Here is a 20,719-nt window from a genome sequence, read left to right on the forward strand (position 1 = left end):
GTTGTGATAGCTGGGGTGGACATGAGGCTAGATGGTTGGGATAGCAGAGGGCCTCCTATAAATAGGCCCTCATATAAATAGTGCTTGGACATCTTCTGTCCCAGAACTAGTTGACGGTTGCTTCAACAGGCCATTCATGGCTGTTTGTTTGTACAGTACTTCTTTAAGGTCTGCACTATGTCCTTGCGCATTTCTGTGTGCACGCACCTGGCTGACAGTGTGTGAATGCCTCGCTGAACTTCACCCTTATCTTAACACTAGCTCTTAACCCTAACCTTAACCATTACCCTAACCCTTATTCTAAACCTGACCCTAACAGTAACCTTAGCAAGCAGTTGCTTATTAACAGATAGTTTGTATAGTACAACCATCTGTAAAGCACCTACAGATGGACTATTTGGACTGTCCAAATATATATCATTTTTGTTATTGCCGCTGAGAAGTTGTTTGGTACGTGGGAATGGTTGGAAGGGCTCGGTGACAAGCCAAGCAATGTGGTTTGATTATCAAAGGGGTGACGCGATAGCAGACTTTTTACCTACTGCGCAGTAAGGTGGGAAGCGGTGGAATTCTGAGGAAGAAATTGTACGGAGCCCCTGAGAAATAACATTGGGGTTTCAGGACCGTTGGCCTCAAGCTTTGGGAGCGTTGTGGGAACAATGTGCAGGACAGGAGGGTTTCAGGAGTGGGTTTGTGGGAATGTGGGAATTGCCATAGCGCAACTTGTCGGGACAAAACCAGATATTGATTCTAATAACATGCCTGAGAGTTCAACTTGGTCACCAGTTTTCTCAATCTGTCTCTACTTATCTATTCAAAGTCATAGATGAACACACCTATGGTCAGTCAATCATCAACCAGTCAGTCAGTTACTGGGCTTGTCCGGAATATGTCTTGGCTACTACCTACTAAAACTACATACTGTGTAATAATTGTACTACATACTTTTTTTAGGAAGTACTGTTTAGTCAAAACGAATGCACTAAGCAACAAGTATCAACATACTAGCATCCTAAGAATGCGCCATCTAATGCGCAATTGCATTAATTCCCACCATTCGTTCCTTTGGGCACAGTGCGTCCCCTTATCTCATTATCAGCTGATTATCAGCTGTTGTCAAACATGTGAGTCTGGAAAGACGATTCTCTTCCTCAAAAGTGTGCAGCAAATTTTACTAGATGAAAAACCAAAATGAGTATAACATCCTGGCATTTAAAGCATACTCTAATTTTGAAATTTCACATACTATAAAATGTTCTATTTTCTTATACCTAAAATGCCTATTTACAACGCAAGTATGGGTGTTCGGACACGGCCCCTGTGTGTGTGTGTGCGTGTGTACCTGTGGATGGAAGAGAAGCGAATTGGCCCTCAGGAACTTCTCCTTCAAAGCTCCTACAGGGTCCAGTAACTTCCTCTTTTCCACCCTGCTGGACAGCAAGGACAAGGGTTACGTACGAAGGTCAGAGGTCAACAGGGAAATGTGCACTACTTCACACAATACATTCCCACGTTCCAATATAATATCATAATATTGATAATGAAATGTGCCACTAATCATACACTTTGATCCAAAGTAACGTCCAGTTAAGAGCACAGTGAGTTCATACATTTTTATTATGTGTATGTGATCCCTGAGGGGATTGAACCCACAACCTTGACCAATGGCTACTATGTACTTGGTGGTGTTCTTGTATGGACATTGCCATTTTCTCTTAGTTCATGATGGGAAAAGTTCAGTCTGAACACTGACATAGAGATTTGGAAATATTATATTCATATTGTATGTATAGTGAGGTCTGAAATTATTGACACCATTGATAAAGACAAGCAAAAATAATAATAATAATTTGCCCTCAGAACAGGCTCAATTTGTTGGGGCATGGACACTACAAGGTGTTGAAAGCGTTCCACAGGGATGCTGGCCCATGTTGACTCCAATGCTTCCCACAGTTGTGTCAAGTTGGCTGGATGTCCTACTACCATACCACCATACCCCGTTCAAAGGCACTTCCATCATTTGTCTTACCCATTCACCCTCTGAATGCCACACATACACAATCCATGTCTCATTTGTCTCAAGGCTTAAAAATCCTTCTTTAACCTGTCCCCTCCCCTTTCACTTGGATTCACCTGGTCAGTCTGTCATGGATAGAGCGGGTGTTCTTATTTTTTCTCTCCATACTCAGTGTATATTGTATCCTAAAAATATGGGAAATTAGTTTATACTAATAGATTTTCCCAGAGAAAGGGATCTTGTTTAAAGGGAAATTGCACACGCTAATGTGGCCTCGTTTTTTTGGGCATGCTGGGAACTGCACCCGCTGATTTCGCCAAGTTTTTATTTGGTCTTGTTTCTCAAGAAACTCTGGCGGCTATGACAGAAGCCAAACGTGAGTTGGCTTGGGGGTGTGGTTTGATGTAGGTATTTCTTATGTGTGTCCTTGCCACCACCAAGACACACATCCGTCAGAACCTTGCCCGCAGCTGTTTCCCCCCACTCAATCACAACAAACAGACCTCAGGTTGAGTTCAATAACTACAGGCAGATGTATGGTGAGACGCCGGAGGAAGCTTTGCATAGGTCAGTAGCCTACAAGGTAATATAAGAAGAATGCAATTGATGAGTTCATGTAGATATTCTAAACTACGTGTTTTGATAATCTTCAAATGTAGTAACAGGTCGATGTAGAATAAACCCTTTACATCCCGTGTCAAACTCACTCCACAGAGGGCTGAGTGTCTGGTTTTTTTTTTCTCTCTGCACCTTGTTACTTGATTGATGAATTTAGGTCACTAATTAGTAAAGAACTCCACTCACCTGGTTGTCTAGGTCTTAATTGAAAGGACAGAACTAACACCTGCAGACACTCGGCCCTCCACGGAATGAGTTTGACACCCCCCCCCCTTTACATAACCCCATAAAAGCAGCGTTCTGCTAATATAACAATGTGCACCTTTCACATTTCATTGTCATTCCCAGCCGATACAGATACTGCGCCTATCTGTATTTTGTGTGGTGGTAATGGGGCTACCTTGGCAAACATGTCAGAGTGGTCATACCTCCCTGCGCGGTGCCTGTGCGGTGTCAGATCAGGAGTTTCCTGATCTGGGTGAGGAATACACAGGGTTTCTCCCTCCCCATATTTACTGATACCATTCAATTCAATAATATAAAAAGACAAGTAAAAGTTGTCTAGTAAAATTTTAATGCCGAGTGCCATTTAGAGACATCAGTATCAAGCCCGTCTGTCAGTCTGGACTTCATCACATCATCTTGCAACTCTCCATGTGCTGGCACCACACACGTTTCTGTGAACACACACACATAGTCACTGTTCTATTACCAACGGCAGTTAGGATAGGTGATATCTGACAAACAAACATATACTATGTTGAAGATTGAACAGGTCAGACTAAACCTACCTAACTCTGGTCTACCCATCGACGACCGTTGGTGAGCAGGCAAGAGGTAAGGCTGGAGGTGAGGCCTTTGCCAGCGCCCAATTGATGGGTATGGCAGTGTAGATCAGCTCCTGGCCACTCAAAGCTACGGGTCGGTCATACACAAACAGAGCACTGATTACATGATCACTGGTGGTTGTGATTAGCACGGTGGAACCAACCTGATCACTGGTGGTTATGATTAGCACGGTGGAACCAACCTGATCACTGGTGGTTGTGATTAGCACGGTGGAACCAACCTGATCACTGGTGGTTATGATTAGCACGGTGGAACCAACCTGATCACTGGTGGTTGTGATTAGCATGGTGGAACCAACCTGATCACTGGTGGTTGTGATTAGCACGGTGGAACCAACCTGATCACTGGTGGTTATGATTAGCACAGTGGAACCAACCTGATCACTGGTGGTTGTGATTAGCACGGTGGAACCAACCTGATCACTGGTGGTTATGATTAGCACGGTGGAACCAACCTGATCACTGGTGGTTGTGATTAGCACGGTGGAACCAACCTGATCACTGGTGGTTGTGATTAGCACGGTGGAACCAACCTGATCACTGGCGGTTATGATTAGCACGGTGGAACCAACCTGATCACTGGTGGTTGTGATTAGCACGGTGGAACCAACCTGATCACTGGTGGTTGTGATTAGCACGGTGGAACCAACCTGATCACTGGTGGTTGTGATTAGCACGGTGGAACCAACCTGATCACTGGTGGTTATGATTAGCACGGTGGAACCAACCTGATCACTGGTGGTTATGATTAGCACGGTGGAACCAACCTGATCACTGGTGGTTGTGATTAGCACGGTGGAACCAACCTGATCACTGGTGGTTGTGATTAGCACGGTGGAACCAACCTGATCACTGATGGTTATGATTAGCACGGTGGAACCAACCTGATCACTGGTGGTTGTGATTAGCACGGTGGAACCAACCTGATCACCGGTGGTTATGATTAGCACAGTGGAACCAACCTGATCACTGGTGGTTGTGATTAGCACGGTGGAACCAACCTGATCACTGGTGGTTATGATTAGCATGGTGGAACCAACCTGATCACTGGTGGTTATGATTAGCATGGTGGAACCAACCTGATCACTGGCGGTTATGATTAGCACGGTGGAACCAACCTGATCACTGGAGGTTGTGATTAGGACGGTGGAACCAACCTGATCACTGGTGGTTGTGATTAGCACGGTGGAACCAACCTGATCACTGGTGGTTATGATTAGCACGGTGGAACCAACCTGATCACTGGTGGTTGTGATTAGCACGGTGGAACCAACCTGATCACTGGTGGTTGTGATTAGCACGGTGGAACCAACCTGATCACTGGTGGTTGTGATTAGCACGGTGGAACCAACCTGATCACTGATGGTTATGATTAGCACGGTGGAACCAACCTGATCACTGGTGGTTATGATTAGCACGGTGGAACCAACCTGATCACTGGCGGTTATGATTAGCACGGTGGAACCAACCTGATCACTGGCGGTTATGATTAGCACGGTGGAACCAACCTGATCACTGGTGGTTGTGATTAGCATGGTGGAACCAACCTGATCACTGGTGGTTGTGATTAGCACGGTGGAACCAACCTGATCACTGGTGGTTGTGATTAGCATGGTGGAACCAACCTGATCACTGGTGGTTATGATTAGCACGGTGGAACCAACCTGATCACTGGTGGTTGTGATTAGCATGGTGGAACCAACCTGATCACTGGTGGTTATGATTAGCACGGTGGAACCAACCTGATCACTGGTGGTTGTGATTAGCACGGTGGAACCAACCTGATCACTGGTGGTTGTGATTAGCACGGTGGAACCAACCTGATCACTGGTGGTTGTGATTAGCACGGTGGAACCAACCTGATCACTGGTGGTTGTGATTAGCACGGTGGAACCAACCTGATCACTGATGGTTATGATTAGCACGGTGGAACCAACCTGATCACTGGTGGTTGTGATTAGCACGGTGGAACCAACCTGATCACTGGTGGTTATGATTAGCACGGTGGAACCAACCTGATCACTGGTGGTTGTGATTAGCACGGTGGAACCAACCTGATCACTGGTGGTTATGATTAGCACGGTGGAACCAACCTGATCACTGGTGGTTATGATTAGCACGGTGGAACCAACCTGATCACTGGCGGTTATGATTAGCACGGTGGAACCAACCTGATCACTGGCGGTTATGATTAGCACGGTGGAACCAACCTGATCACTGGTGGTTATGATTAGCACGGTGGAACCAACCTGATCACTGGTGGTTATGATTAGCACGGTGGAACCAACCTGATCACTGGTGGTTATGATTAGCACGGTGGAACCAACCTGATCACTGGTGGTTGTGATTAGCACGGTGGAACCAACCTGATCACTGGTGGTTATGATTAGCACGGTGGAACCAACCTGATAGCTGTATTCATCTTTCTATTTCACTTCAGATATCATGATATGCATACACACGTATACACGTACACACATAAATCAGGCTGGTTCCAGCTGAGGGTCCCCTTGCTGGTCTTCTCTATGTTGCATGTTCAGCTGCAAACTGGAAATCTCTCAAACAACTGCAGCAGGCAATCCTCATAAACAATGTCCTTTATCTTATGAGGTGGTGTTGACTGGGAGGGCCTGTGACAGGGTGATACAATAAGACAGCCATGTGGTAAATTACATTTTGTTATAAACAAAGCACAAAGCTTTTGATTATGCAATTCACAAGCAAAATGACTACTACTTGGCTGGGTAATGAACCTACTAGTTTATCAAACTGGGTATTTTTTGAGGACTACTTTTCACAAAACACACTTTACCATTGTCGATGAAGCCGTCTGTGTCATCAGGGCAGTAACTTAAGATAATTCTAGGTAGTCACTCTTTACCACATCAAAAGTCATAAAGGCTGCCTATTTCTACAATTTCTCTTCTTAAAATGTGATTTTAAATATAACCCTAACCTTAACCACACTGCTATCCTTATGCATAACCCTAGACTTAAATTAAGACCAAAAAGCTCATTTTTGTTTTCATAAATTTTTTACGACATAGCCAATTCTGTCTTTGGGGCTGTGGTAACTAGTGGAAATCCAAATGATATGCTTTACAGACTCCTGATTAGAGGTCGACCGATTATGATTTTTCAACGCCGATACCGATTATTGGAGGACCCAAAAAAGCCGATACCGATTAATCGGCCGATTTATTTTATTTTATTTGTAATAATGACAATTACAACAATACTGAATGAACACTTATTTTAACTTAATATATTACATCAATAAAATCATTTTCGCCTCAAATAAATAACGAAACATATTAAATTTAAATAATGCAAAAACAAAGTGTTGGAGAAGAAAGTAAAAGTGCAATATGTGCCATGTAAGAAAGCTAACGTTTAAGTTCCTTGCTCAGAACATGAGAACATATGAAAGCTGATGGTTCCTTTTAACATGAGTCTTCAACATTCCCAGGTAAGAAGTTTTAGGTTGTAGTTATTATAGGAATTATAGGACTATTTCTCTCTATACGATTTGTATTTCATATACCTTTGACTATTGGATGTTCTTATAGGCACTTTAGTATTGCCAGTGTAACAGTATAGCTTCCATCCCTCTCCTCGCCGCTACCTGGGCTCGAACCTGGAACACATCGACAACAGCCACCCTCGAAGCAGCGTTACCCATGCAGAGCAAGGGGTACAACTACTCCAAGTCTCAGAGCGAGTGACGTTTGAAACGCTATTAGCGCGCACCCCGCTAACTAGCTAGCCATTTCACATCGGTTACACCAGCCTAATCTCGGGAGTTGATAGGCTTGAAGTCATAAACAGCGCAATGCTTGAAGCATTGCGAAGAGCTGCTGGCAAAACGCACGAAAGTGCTGTTTGAATGAATGCTTATGAGCCTGCTGGTGCCTACCATCGCTCAGTCAGAATGCTCTATCAAATCATAGACTTAATTATAACATAATAACACAGAGAAATACGAGCCTTAGGTCATTAATATGGTCGAATCCGGGAACTATCATCTCGAAAACAAAACGTTTATTTTTTCAGTGAAATACGGAACCGTTCCGTATTTTATCTAACGGGTGGCATCCATATGTCTAAATATTCCTGTTACATTGCACAACCTTCAATGTTATGTCATAATTACGTAAAATTCTGGTAAATTAGTTCGCAATGAGCCAGGCGGCCCAAACTGTTGCATATAGCCTGACTCTGCGTGCAATGAAGGCCTGGTTCACCTGGTTAATATTGCCTGCTAACCTGGATTTCTTTTAGCTAAATATGCATCTTTAAAAATATATACTTCTGTGTATTGATTTTAAGAAAGGCATTGATGTTTATGGTTAGGTACACGTTGGAGCAACGACAGTCCTTTTTCGCAAATGCGCACTGCATCGATCATATGCAACGCAGGACACGCTAGATAAACTAGTAATATCATCAACCATGTGTAGTTATAACTAGTGATTATGATTGATTGATTGTTTTTTATAAGATAAGTTTAATGCTAGCTAGCAACATACCTTGGCTTCTTACTGCATTCGCGTAACAGGCGGGCTCCTCGTGAGGCAGGTGGTTAGAGAGTTGGACTAGATAACCGTAAGGTTGCAAGATTGAATCCCTGAGCTGACAAGGTAAAAATCTGTCGTTCTTCCCCTGAACAAGGCAGTTAACCCACCGTTCCTAGGCCTTCATTGAAATTTAGAATGTGTTCTTAACTGACTTGCCTAGTTAAATAAAAGTGTAAAAAAAAGAAAATATATATATATTTTTTTAATCGGCAAAATCGGCGTCCAAAATTACCGATTTCCGACTGTTATGAAAACTTGAAATCGGCCCAAATTAATCGGCCATTGCGATGAATCGGTCGACCTCTACTCCTGATTGAATTAGATTCAGGCCGCTGACGCTGGTAATTTGTTCACTGTATTAGTCAGACTTACATGCTGACCAGACCAGCTTGTGTGCATGTTGAGTTTGTCCACCCACACCAGACGCGATCTGGACACTCAGTTTGACAAACAAACTCTGAACCAACTATATTCATTTGGGGACAGTTCAAAAAGCGTTCAACATGTATGTGTAGCAGTGTGATGTTGTTCCCCTAGATTATGCACCAAGTTGCACACAAGGACCAATTCAAGTAGGCCAGGTCAAGAGGGGATGTTAATAATTTGATAATAATAATTCAGTGTTTTTTTATTTAATTACAGCTGCATAGCTAATGTTATTATTTGGTGTACAAACACTTTTTCATATCAATATTGTATATACACGTGATTGTAAAAGTTTTGTATATTTTGGTTTGGCCCATCGCGGTTTATCTGTATTTCTGTACCCCATTATTGTTCTCTTTTGCCTGACCTTCGGCTAGCAAGGTGCCTGAGAGCTGTGACTGCGCCAAGGTCTAAAATATTGTGTGTTGTTTCTTCGTGTGCAGGGCAAATAAAAATAATTCAACCAGCAGACCTCCAGTTGTGGCAGTGTCCTAATTAAAAGTACACAACGCAGAACGAACCACGCTACATATGGCAATTTAGCTAGATAGCTTGCTGTTGCTAGTTAAATTGTCCTGGGATATAAACATTGGGTTGTTATTTTACCTGAAATGCACAAGGTCCCCTACTCCGACAGTTAATCCACAGATAAAAGGGTAAAAGTTAGTTTCTAGTAATCTCTCCTCCTTCAGGCTTCTTCTTCTTCTGTGGACTTTATATGGTGGTTGGCAACCAACTTTATGGTGCATTACCACCACCAACTGGACTGGAATGTGAACCTCAGTTCATCTTTCAATCACCCACTTGGGTATAGGCTCCTAAAAACCAATGAGGAGATGGGAGAGGCAGGACTTGCACTGCTTCAAGCGTCACAAATAGAACCAAGTTCTATTTTAGCGCCTGGCTACGCAGACGCTCGAGACCAGTGTGGGTGCAATTATTAAATAACATACATGTATGTGTACATTTATTTTGAAATGCTCGCGCATTCGATGCCAGCGGTGTGGTCAGCATGTTAGACATGGGTTAACTGCATCCATTATTTAGTCTTGCCCTAGACAATATAGAATACACTTGTATGAGTTACGAACTAACTTGCAAATCCAATTTGTAGGCTAACGTTAGCTAGCTAGCCTGCCTCACGACGCTAGGTTTAAAAAATGACAACATTACATAACCAGCAGTATCTAGACAATACACTCGTATGAGCTACGACCTAACTAAATTGTAGAGGTAGCTAGCTAGTTAACTATGCTAACATTATCTAGTCTGCCTCACTTTATCAAGAGATGGCTACCTAGCTACATAATCAGTAATAATCTAACGTTGTTAGCTAAATTATACCAGAGAGGCCATTATATTCCAGTATCTCTGGTTATACTCACCACCACCGGTCGTTGCACACCAAGCTAGCATTACTGGTGCAGACAGTTGGGGACAGACGACCTCCAAGCATCTATTCCGACTGCATACTAGGGTCCTTCGGCAGGGCATGCTAACCATAGAACTTTGGCTGTGGAGGTATGGTCAATCCGTATAGGCCCCGTGATCCTTTGAACGCGTTGGGAGCGATGAAGCCCCATTCAATGACGGGAAGCAAAGTGGGCGAAGGAGCGGTATGCACGTGGAGCTTGGCAAAAGGGTGCATGATTTGTTGACATAATTGTAATCCAAACCCAACCTTCATTTATTCGTGGTCACGCACTGAGGTTTCAAACTCTGTTCGAGACGATACTGACTTTATGACAAAAATGTACCTATTTACACTTTGTTGTCAATTTTGACACTGTAATAAATGATAACGGCAATGAGCCTATTTCTAAAATGTTTTATGAGATGGAGAACACATTGGGAGGGATGTTAGACCATTCCTCCATACAGAATCCTTCCAGATCCTTGACATCCTTCATCTGCGTTTATGGACGGCCATCTTCAATTCAAACCACAGGTTTTCAATGAGACTGAGATGACCATTGCAAAATCTTGATTTTGTGGCCAATTAACCATTTCTTTGTGGATTTTGCTGTGTGCTTGGGGCTATTGTCTTGCTAGAACATCCATTTGTGGCCACGTTTCAGCCTCCTGGCAGAGGCAACCAGGTCTTTGTTTAACATATCCTGCTACTAGGTAAAGTTCATGATGCCGTTGACCTTAACAAGAGCCCTAGGACCAGTGGAAGCAAAATAGCCCCATAACATCAAAGATCCCCCACCGTATTTTACAGTAGGTACGGGGTTATTTTCTGCTCATGCATTCTCATTCTCATTTCTATGCCAAACCCACCTCTGGTGTGCGTGGTCAAAGAGCTCTAGTTTTCTAAATGGCATTGGCACTTGGGTTGCAACCTTTGCTTTGGGCAAATTACATGAAAATATGTCTCTTTGGCCACGCAGTGGTGGGTTTAGCGTCAATAAAAATGTATGAGCAAAACAACAAATCTTTGATGTTATGGGGCTATCTTGCTTTCACTGGTCCTGAGGCCCTCATGAACTTTACCAAGTAGGATATCAGGACATCTTTGCCAAAAACCTGTTTGCCTCTGCCAGGAGGCTGAAACTTGTCCACAAGTGGATCTTCCAGCAAGACAATAACTTCAAGCACACAGCAGAATCATCAAATATGTCGTTAATCCACATTTTGCAGTGGCCATCGCAGTCTCCTGTGGTTTGAATTGAAGAGGGCAGTACATAAGCGCAGACGAAGGATATCAAGGGTCTGGAAGGATTATGTATGGAGGAATGGTCTAAGATCCCTCCCAATGTGTTCTCCAACTCATAAAACATTTCAGAAAAAGGCTCAGTGCCGTTATCCTCGCAAGGTGAGGTATTGAAAGGTATTGAAAACAGGAGTGTCAATAATTTCGACCCCTCCTTTTTTTTAGCATACAATACATACTGAACAAAAATATAAACGCAACATCCCACTCAATGATATTACTGATATAAGGAAATCAGTCAATTGAAATAAATTCCTTAAGCTAATGGATTACTCTATGACTTTCACATGACTGGGCAGGGGCGCAGCCATGGGTGGACCTGTTAGGGCATAGGCCCACCCCCTTGGGAAACAGGCCCACGGACTGGGAAGCCAGACCAGCCAATCAGAATTTGTTTTTCCTCACAAAAGGGCTTTATTACAGACAGAAATACTCCTCAGTAAGCCCAACTACCCCCTTTTTCTCCCCAATTTAGTAATTATGATCTTGTCTCATCGCTGCAACTCCCCAACGAGCTCGGGAGAGGCGAAGGTCGAGTCATGGGTCCTCCGAAACAAACAACGCTTCTTAACACCCGCCTGCTTAACCTGGAAACCAGCTGCACCAATGTGTCGCAGGAAACACTGCTCAACGGATGACCGTAGTCAGCCTGCAAGTGCCCGGCTCACCACAAGGAGTCGCTAGAGCGCAATGAGCCAAGTAAAGCCCCACCGGCACAGAATTTGTGAGAATTAAGCTTTTTGTGCGTATGGAACGTTTCTGGGATCTTTTATTTAAGCTCATGAAACATGGGACCAACACTTTACATGTTGTGTTCATATTTTTGTTCAGTTTATCTCAGTATATGCATTATTCATTTTATACAGTCATTTTTGCTCATCTTTATTGAGTTTGTCAATAGTTTCGGACCCTGCTGTATATTGTGTATATATAGCCTGCATATTGAATATAGGTTCTAACATGAGTTTCAACTTCAGTTGCTTATCTACATACAGTGTCTGGTGAGGACTTTGGTCTCCTTGGGGCTGAAATACCTGTATATTGGGTCCATGAAGAAGGGCGAGGGCTTGGTGTAATGCAGGGAGGGCTGCTGCTGGGGCGGCTGGGCCAGGGGCTGCTGGTGCTGTGACAGCAGGGGCTGGTGGAGGGGGTGGCCCTGGGGGTGCTGGGTGTGTTGGTGCGGGTGGCTGCCGGGGTGCTCCTCCTTGCGTTGGTTCTTGTGGCTGGACGGCTGCTCAGGGGCCAGCACCCCGTTGTGCACATCCCGTCTGTGGCTGCCGATGCTGAGGTCCAGTGGCTGCTCCTCATTCCCCGGGAGAATGAGGGGGGTGTTGCTGCTACCGCTGGATGGGGTCGACTTAGCGGGGGCCGGCAGTTTCGACTTGGCCTTCTTTGGCTTGGTGGTGAGGTCGAAGGGCGATGGCTCTCCAGTGCGAGGGGCAGCCATCTTGTTGGGTGGCGGATGTTGCGCACGAGGCGACTTGGGCTCAGCCTTGAAGAACATGCCGGGGTTGAGGGCACCGGCCTGCTTGTTGAAGGGGTAGAGGGAGTGAGGGAAGTTGGGTAGGAACTTGAAAGGGAACATGGAATGGCAGGGCAGTGAGCCTATATTCTTCTCTTGCAGGCCCATGAGCACAGGGCCAAAGTACTTCTCGGCGATGGAAGCGATGGCCTTGATGGAGTCGGTGGCAGCGGTGGCCCCTGTGGGGGGCAGCGCCTGCTCGTCCGGATGCGGAAAGAAGGAGTGCTGGGAGGCGACCGAGAGGAAGGAGGGTTGCTCGCAAGCCAGGTTGACCGAGCTGGACACCGCCGACACTGAGCCGCTGCTCACGTTGTCCGGCCGCCCATCCTGACCCACCCTATCTGTCCCCACCACCCCTCTAACACCTGCCTCCTTCCTTCTCTTTGTGCTCCTGATCCGCTCCCGTTGTTCCCGCTCACTCTCAGTGTCGCTGTCTAACTCTGAACACGAAGCGGTGCCGGTGGTGGTGTCCAGGTCGGTGCCGCTGGTGGTGTTGACTTCCTCCAGGTCGCTGCCGTCCGACACCTCCGACATCTTGGCTTTGGCCTTGACTTCTCTGTACGCCAGCTCCAGCCTCCCTTTGTCCTCCCTCTCCTGACTGCTGAGGAGACTATTTCCTCCGTTGTTGTTGTTGATGGAGCTGATCAGAGACAGTGGAGTCCCGTCCAGGGGGCTGTGAGGCAGCTTGCCCTCCTGGCTCCCACCGTTGTTACTGTTCTTGCCCAGGGGGCTCTTCAGAAATGGGCTGGGGGGCAGTAAGTGCGGTCGGGGGTAGAACGAGGGGACGAAGAGACCCGGGAAGCCATGGGAGAGCGAGGGAAAACCATGCGGCCCGGGGGAGAAGGATAGGCTGGCGTGAAGATGGGGCCGGGAGGGGAAGTAGTCAGGGAAGGCCAGACCTGAGTGGTTGAGTCCCGGTTGATGGTGGTGGGGATGGGACCTGGACTTGGCCAGGATGGGGCTGCTCATGGGGATGCCGGGAGCAAACAGGCCCCCGGCAGGGCCGTAATGGTTCTTGCCCTCACAAAAGCGCCGGTGCTTGTTGAGGGAGGAAGTAGTGCTGAACATCTGGCCACAGTCTTTGCACTTGACCTGGGTGCGGCAGTCGGCGTGCATGCGCTTGTGGCGGCACAGGTTGGAGAACTGCGTGTAGGACTTGTGGCACACCTCGCCTGGGGAGACACACAGCCCACATGGGCCTGGTTAAGCCCATTTAAACACTGTCACTAACTCAGAGTACCAAGTCAACAGTTAACACAGATACAACACACGGCTACTTAGAAATAATATATACTGTGTACACAAGATCACCTTCCTAATATTGAGTTGCACCCCCCTGTGTGCTTAGTGTGCAAAGAGAGCATTGTTGTCTTGACAGAGTACACACTTTCCAAAGATTAGGAGTCATGCTCAAAAGATGTTTGTACTGTTTGGGTCAACCAATGTATGTGAACAGACATTTTCACTGACGACATATAACAAGTCAAGGCACAGATAATCTCTTACTGACTCTCACCTCTCAGCAATCCTGCGCATAGCGACGTCAGAAACTACACTTGACTTCACTGCTCTAGTCAAAGCCCATCAGAGACTTCACTCCTCACACTGATTGAGTAGTTTAAATGTAATGTTGAGCTCTCCCTCTTTCTTGTGCTTTTGTGCATATCCGTTAACAAGAGTTATGTCCGTGGTGCTGAATGTACAGTGTACTTTTCCCTCCGTGTGGTTCATTGCATGTTTAATAATGAAAATACCTACCAAAAGGAGAACATGGATGTGGTTTATTTCTCTGCATGTTAAAACAGTAAAATAAGTAGCATATCTGGATGTGATTTACAGTAGATATATCTGTCAACACAGTCATACACATGATGTATAATCCTGTAATATGATTCTGGCCCGCGATGGCAAAAAATATATTCTAATGTGGCCCTCATTGGAAAAGAAATGCCCAGGCCTGGTCTACGTCATGGAAATAGCAGGTGTTCTTAATGTTTGGACACTCACTATACATGTACATACATTGGGCCTTTTTCTCTAAAGGCTGTATCTATACAAATCGCAAATCATGCATCACTATGACTGGCAACATACGTACCATATCTCCACAGTGGGCAACCTACTGTTAAGCTGGTCATTTTCACAATATATTCTATAAAGTGTTGCTTGAATACAGACTGTACATATACATGTATATAAGCACATACACACATATGTGCACATGGGTACAAACAGAAAAGCAAAGCAGAAAGTTAAGAGAGAGAGAGAAGACAAGGTAAGGTATCATGGCTTCCAGCATCCTTTAACGGGGAGCTGGAGCAGAAACTGTTGATCCACGTTTATATCAAATCTGCCCGTGCCAACGGAAACCCATTTTACCCCCCTTAGAAGGAAAAACACACACACACACACACACACACACACACACACACACACACACACACACACACACACACACACACACACACACACACACACACACACACACACACACACACACACACACACACACAGGGGGAAAAAACACCAAAAAACCCCACAAAGTAGCACTTTTTTTAAGTCCCACTAAAGATGCTCAACAAATCAGTAACATATCAGCTGCAGAGGGACCATAGACTGGAAAAGAGGGCCCACTTCCTATCTTTGTCAATGCAAGTACACCCTCTATCCAACTTAATGAGCTGGACTATCAAAATAAAGTGTTACCCATACAACAAAAAGAGGAGGAGAGGCAATTAGGGGGGAATGGAGGAGGACAACAAAAACAAGAGAAAAGGTGGGGAAAACACTTAACAAAATGAAACACATAAAAAAAAAAAAAGAAGGGATGGGGTCACAGAATTGCCTCTGACCTATGGGTTTGTGTCTGCTACTGTCGCTGGCCCTGCCTGGGGTTGGAGAGAGATGGAGGGAGGAGGATGAGGAGGAGGCCTTTAGACACAGGGAGGTAGAACTAGACGTGGTTTGGCTAGGCCATATCGACTTGGGTTGCAGAGACTCAGACTTACAGATGAAGGGCTTGACACTACTGTGAATGTGCTTGTGCTGCTTGAGGCCCGAGGAGGTGGCGAAGGTCTTTCCACACTCGGGGCAGGTGTGAGTGCGCGCCCCTATGTGCTGCGAGCGGATGTGGCGCTGCAGGTTGCTGGGGTCCGTGAACACCTGTGGGTAGGGCGGTGGCAGGAACATTTCCATTGACACACACACACACACAGATAAAAACCAGTTATGGTCAGCGATCGCAGTCATCCGATCACTGTGTGTTGACACTTTAAGAATATATATACTACTGAGTAAAAAAGCTTATACTGCATCTATGACAGCTTTCCATGAAGGCCTTTGTGATGGTGGTTACATTCACCAACAACTAACTTTATGGCCAGTAGTGCTGAGCGATTAACCAACATTTTATTTTTGGGGGTTACTAATTGACCAAAGTCAGTTCAATGACTTGAATACCATTAAGTTTGTTTTCTTGTCTATAGAGAAATCAAATAATTCACGAGAGAAATCAAGTCAAGAACTTTATGTGGGATGCTGGGCTGACGGGAGTTGTGGTTTTCATTCAGCCAAATATTGAACCTAGTTCAGCGCAGAAACATGGTAATTAACTACAATGACCATAATTCATTGCGCCTATTTTTTCTGGCTCAGACAAGAGGCGGGTCAGAGAGGAAGAGGTGAAGTGAGAGGATTCACTCTTGCCAAAAGCTGTGCAAAATAAGCCCAATATGTTTCTATGGGCTTATTTTGGACGTAAGCCTCCTCCCAGCCTTTGGGACAACGACTCCTATTCTTAGGGCGAAGACATCAGCATCTCGCCATTATATACAGATCTCTGGACGGATACACTTTTACGCCATCAACATTAAATTAGATACACACAGACTGTATTAAACACGAGAGAGGAATGTACACAACATAATGGTGAGAGGGACAGAGACAGTTCGCGAAAGTATGCCTTATCTACACTGAACAAAAATATAAACGCAACATGTAAAGTGTTGGTCCCATGTTTCATGAGCTGAAATAAAAGATCCCAGAAATGTTCCATATGCACAAAAAGCTTATTTCGTAAAATTTTTGTGCACAAATTTGTTTACATCCCTGTTAATGAGCATTTCTCCTTTGCCAAGGTAATCCATCCACCTGACAGGTGTGGCATATCAAGAAGCCACTCTAAAATGTGTAGTTTTGTCACAAAATACAATGTCACAGATGTCTCAAGTTTTTAGGGAGCATGCACTTGGCAGGCTGACTGCAAGAATGTCCACCAGAGCTGTTGCCAGAGAATTGAATGTGTATTTCTCTACCATAAGCCACCTCCAAAATAATTTTGGGTAATTTGGCAGTATGTTCAACCGCAGAGCACGTGTAACTATGCCAGCCCAGGATCTCCACATCTGGATTCTTCACCTTTGGGATCGTCTGAGACCAGCCACCCGGACAACTGATGAAACTGTGGATTTGCACAACTGTAGAATTTCTTCACAAACTGTCAGAAACCGTCTCAGGGAAGCTCATCTGTGTGCTCGCTGTCCTCACCAGATTCTTGACCTGTTCGGCATCTTAACCAATTTCAGTGAGCAAATGTTGACCTTCGATGACCACTGGCACGCTGAAAAACTGTCCTCTTCATGGATGAACCCTGGTTTCAACTGTACCGGGCAGATGCCAGACAGTGTATATGCCGTCATGTGGGCGAGCAGTTTGCTGATGTCAACATTGTGAACAGAGTGCCCCATGGTGGCGGTGGGGTTATGGTATGGGCAGGCATTAGCTACGGACAACGAACACGATTGCATTTTATCGATAGCAATTTGAATGCACAGAGATACCGTGATGAGATCCTGAGGCCCATTGTCGTGCCATTCATCCGCCACCATCACCTCATGTTTCAGCATGATAATGCACAGCCCCATGTTGCAAGGATCTGCACTCAATTCCTGGAAGCAGAACATGTCCCAGTTCTTCCGTGGCCTTTATACTCACCAGACATGTCACCCATTGAGCATGTTTGGGATGCTCTGAATGGATGTTTACGACAGCATGTTACAGTTCCCGCCAATATCCAGCAACTTCACACAGACATTGAAGAGGAGTGGGACAACATTCCACAGGCCACAATTAACAACCTGATCAACTCTATGCGAAGGAGATGTGTCGCACTGCATGAGGCAAATGGTGGTCACACCAGATACTGACTGGTTTACTGATCCACACCCCTACCTTTTTTTAAGGTATCTGTGACCAACAGATGCATACCTGTATTCTCATTCATGTAAAATCCATAGATTAGGGCCTAATTTATTTATTTCAGTTGACTGATTTCTTTATATGAACTGTAACTCAGTAAAATCTTTGAAACTGTTTCATGTTACGTTTATATTTTTGTTCAGTGCACTTTGAAGAACAAGACATATCCCCCCCCCAGATTCTGAAATTGCATTCCCCCCCAGTTTTATCACAGGAATGTGATACAAAATGAGGCAACAGTGTGCTTTAAGACCATGCGGACGCCTCTGAGCATTTGGGTAGGTGTGTTTATCCGAATGGATCAAATCAAATAAAGAAATAACCCCCACTTCTAAAACCAATGTTGCGCCCCTGCCTGTAAACACAAATGATTTCTAATTTCAGCATGTCGTGTTTAAGCTCTGAGTTTTACGTAAATCGATTAGATGTATTCCCTCGCTAGCCTAGCCTGCCTGTTAAGTTCTGTTTTGCAGGTAGCTTCTCTCTACGTGTGATTTCACTTCACACTTAAGTTATCTTACATGTTATTTAGATACTAATCCTGTTGAGAACAATATCCAAGCAGGATGCGTACGCTTTCTATGTACAGTGATGGTCAGGTATTGTTCGCTATGCGACTACGAAACATCGGTTAGACTCTGTTGTGCATTTTACATTGCCTTTTAGTCTGAGCTGCTATATAATTACATTTTTCTGTATTGTTACAGTTTTACACCGTTTCAACTATAGAACTGGAGGTTTATGGAAAGCCTATCCCTGACTCTGGTTCAGTTCTTGATTGGAGTTTGGCTGCCTGTCAAGTTATGGTTCCATACACATAAAAGAGGGCAGTACAGGGAGAACATAGATAACTGACTTGCTGACTGCTACAGCCTGAACAGAGATGAGATGATGACTTTAAGGAATAAAAATTAATGAAGTCATCAAATAGAAACTAAGTAATATACACAACTGAAATATTTTATTATTTCATAGTAATTTTACATTTTTCTATTGATGTCTACCCAATGTGGACCTAACAGGTGCAATCGAATATTTTAAATGTTTTGGCTATTGAATGTTCACTATTTTTGGCCTTGGAATTTCCATTAAAAAGCTCTAAAATCATTGTAATGTCATTATTTTATAATGCATTTTCATGTTTAAAAAAAAAAGTTAAACCGAAATCTGGGATAATTTTTTTATAATCAAACCGGAACCAAACTGACCTCAAAAAGCACTAATCAATCAGCACTAAATGCCAGACAACCAGTTAGCTGAAAAAAACTGCAAGTAACGACATTTTCAAGTCATAGCATGACATGATTAAGTCGGTACTAAATTGCATTTGTGGTTGCGTTACACTAACTTAATCACAAAATTGCACGGTTAAAATCCTATTTTCTACGTACATACACAATTAATTTTCTCCCCAGTCAATTCACTACTGTGGCTAGTATCAGCATTCACCAAGGTAGTGAAAGAAGCCTGTGTTTCTGCGCACAACTTACATGCCGGGTGTGCTGTACCTTATCGCAGTTTTCACACTCAAAGTGCTTGCCGCTGTCGTGGGACATCTGGTGGCGGATGAGGTTGGACTTCCAGTTGAAGGCCTTGGGACACTGGTCACACTTGTACTCTCGCTCCTCTGTGTGCACAATCATGTGTTGGCCCAGACTGGACAGGGAGCACAGACACATAGTCATTCAGGATGATGATACTCGTCAAATCATTAGTGTAGAGGTAATGGTACTACTGTGTGTGTCCGTGCGTGCATGTGTGTGCGTGTGCATGCTTGTGTGTGTGTGTGTGTGTGCGCGCTGCACCTGTACTCGTCGGGGAAGATCTTCTCGCAGTCCTTGCACTCGTGGACAGACTCGTGGTTGCTGTCGTCACAGTCCTGCTTGAAGTCCTCGTTGCTGAGAGTGTCGAACAAGGACCCGGCACTGGAACAAAAGCACTTCTGGTGCCGCTGCAGCTCCAGGGCCGAGGTGAACAGCTCGTCACAGTCCTCACAGCGGTACATCTGTTCGTCTGTGAAATGATACAGTCTGACTATTCATTTTTTGGGAAACATGTCTTATGCAAAAACAGACAACACACACTTGTGAGTAGCCTGTAGGTTAGATAAGCTCCCTCTACACACACACACACACACACACACACACACACACACACACACACACACACACACACACACACACACACACACACACACACACACACACACACACACACACACACACACACACACACACACTAAGGGTAAAAGGCTGAGCAGGATAACTACGTAGCTCCCCAGCCAACATCCATCTGGGATCCCAAACTGAACACACAATCATAAACAGGAATGAGCGACCAGAAATGTCTAGCATTCAAACTCTAAAAAAGATATACCTCTCACTCTCCTGTCCAAGCTAATCAAGTGCATGTTCAAATGCTTAAACAACCACTCTCCCATTAGCATTGACCTAAAACACAAACACATCTATGATCAGTAAAATGTAGCCTGGGCTAGTCAGCTTTACATCTTAATTAACACATAGCTAAGTACTTTTTAGTCCAGTGGTGGCGGCTGTTCAGTGGCTTTAGGCTGTAGCACGCAAAGGAAGCAAAAGGCTAAACATTTGTCATTATTTTCCAGGTTGATAGCCTTTGAAATACTTTCCCCAACCAAGGTCAGACCAATGGAACTGTGAGGCAGGCGATTTCAATGGCGTCTTTCTGACCTGGCCGCCACGTTCAACAACTCAGGCCAAG

At 44.7% G+C, this 20,719-nt stretch overlaps 1 protein-coding gene across 1 annotated transcript in view; it reads right to left on the bottom strand.

Annotated features, from left to right (window-relative positions):
* The window catches only part of LOC120060937 (histone-lysine N-methyltransferase PRDM16-like), a 355,472-nt gene that overhangs the window by 35,039 nt on the left and 299,714 nt on the right, over positions 1-20,719 (bottom strand). Inside the window, exons 6-10 of the mRNA XM_039010379.1 lie at positions 19,786-19,993; positions 19,489-19,636; positions 15,733-15,886; positions 12,237-13,896; positions 1,343-1,430 (exon numbers count right to left, since the gene is read on the bottom strand). Coding sequence (XP_038866307.1) covers positions 1,343-1,430; positions 12,237-13,896; positions 15,733-15,886; positions 19,489-19,636; positions 19,786-19,993 — 2,258 coding nt within the window. The remainder of the gene's footprint in view (positions 1-1,342; positions 1,431-12,236; positions 13,897-15,732; positions 15,887-19,488; positions 19,637-19,785; positions 19,994-20,719) is intronic.

This window comes from Salvelinus namaycush, chromosome 16 (assembly GCF_016432855.1).
Source record: "Salvelinus namaycush isolate Seneca chromosome 16, SaNama_1.0, whole genome shotgun sequence".
Classification (NCBI taxonomy): Eukaryota; Metazoa; Chordata; class Actinopteri; order Salmoniformes; family Salmonidae; genus Salvelinus; species Salvelinus namaycush.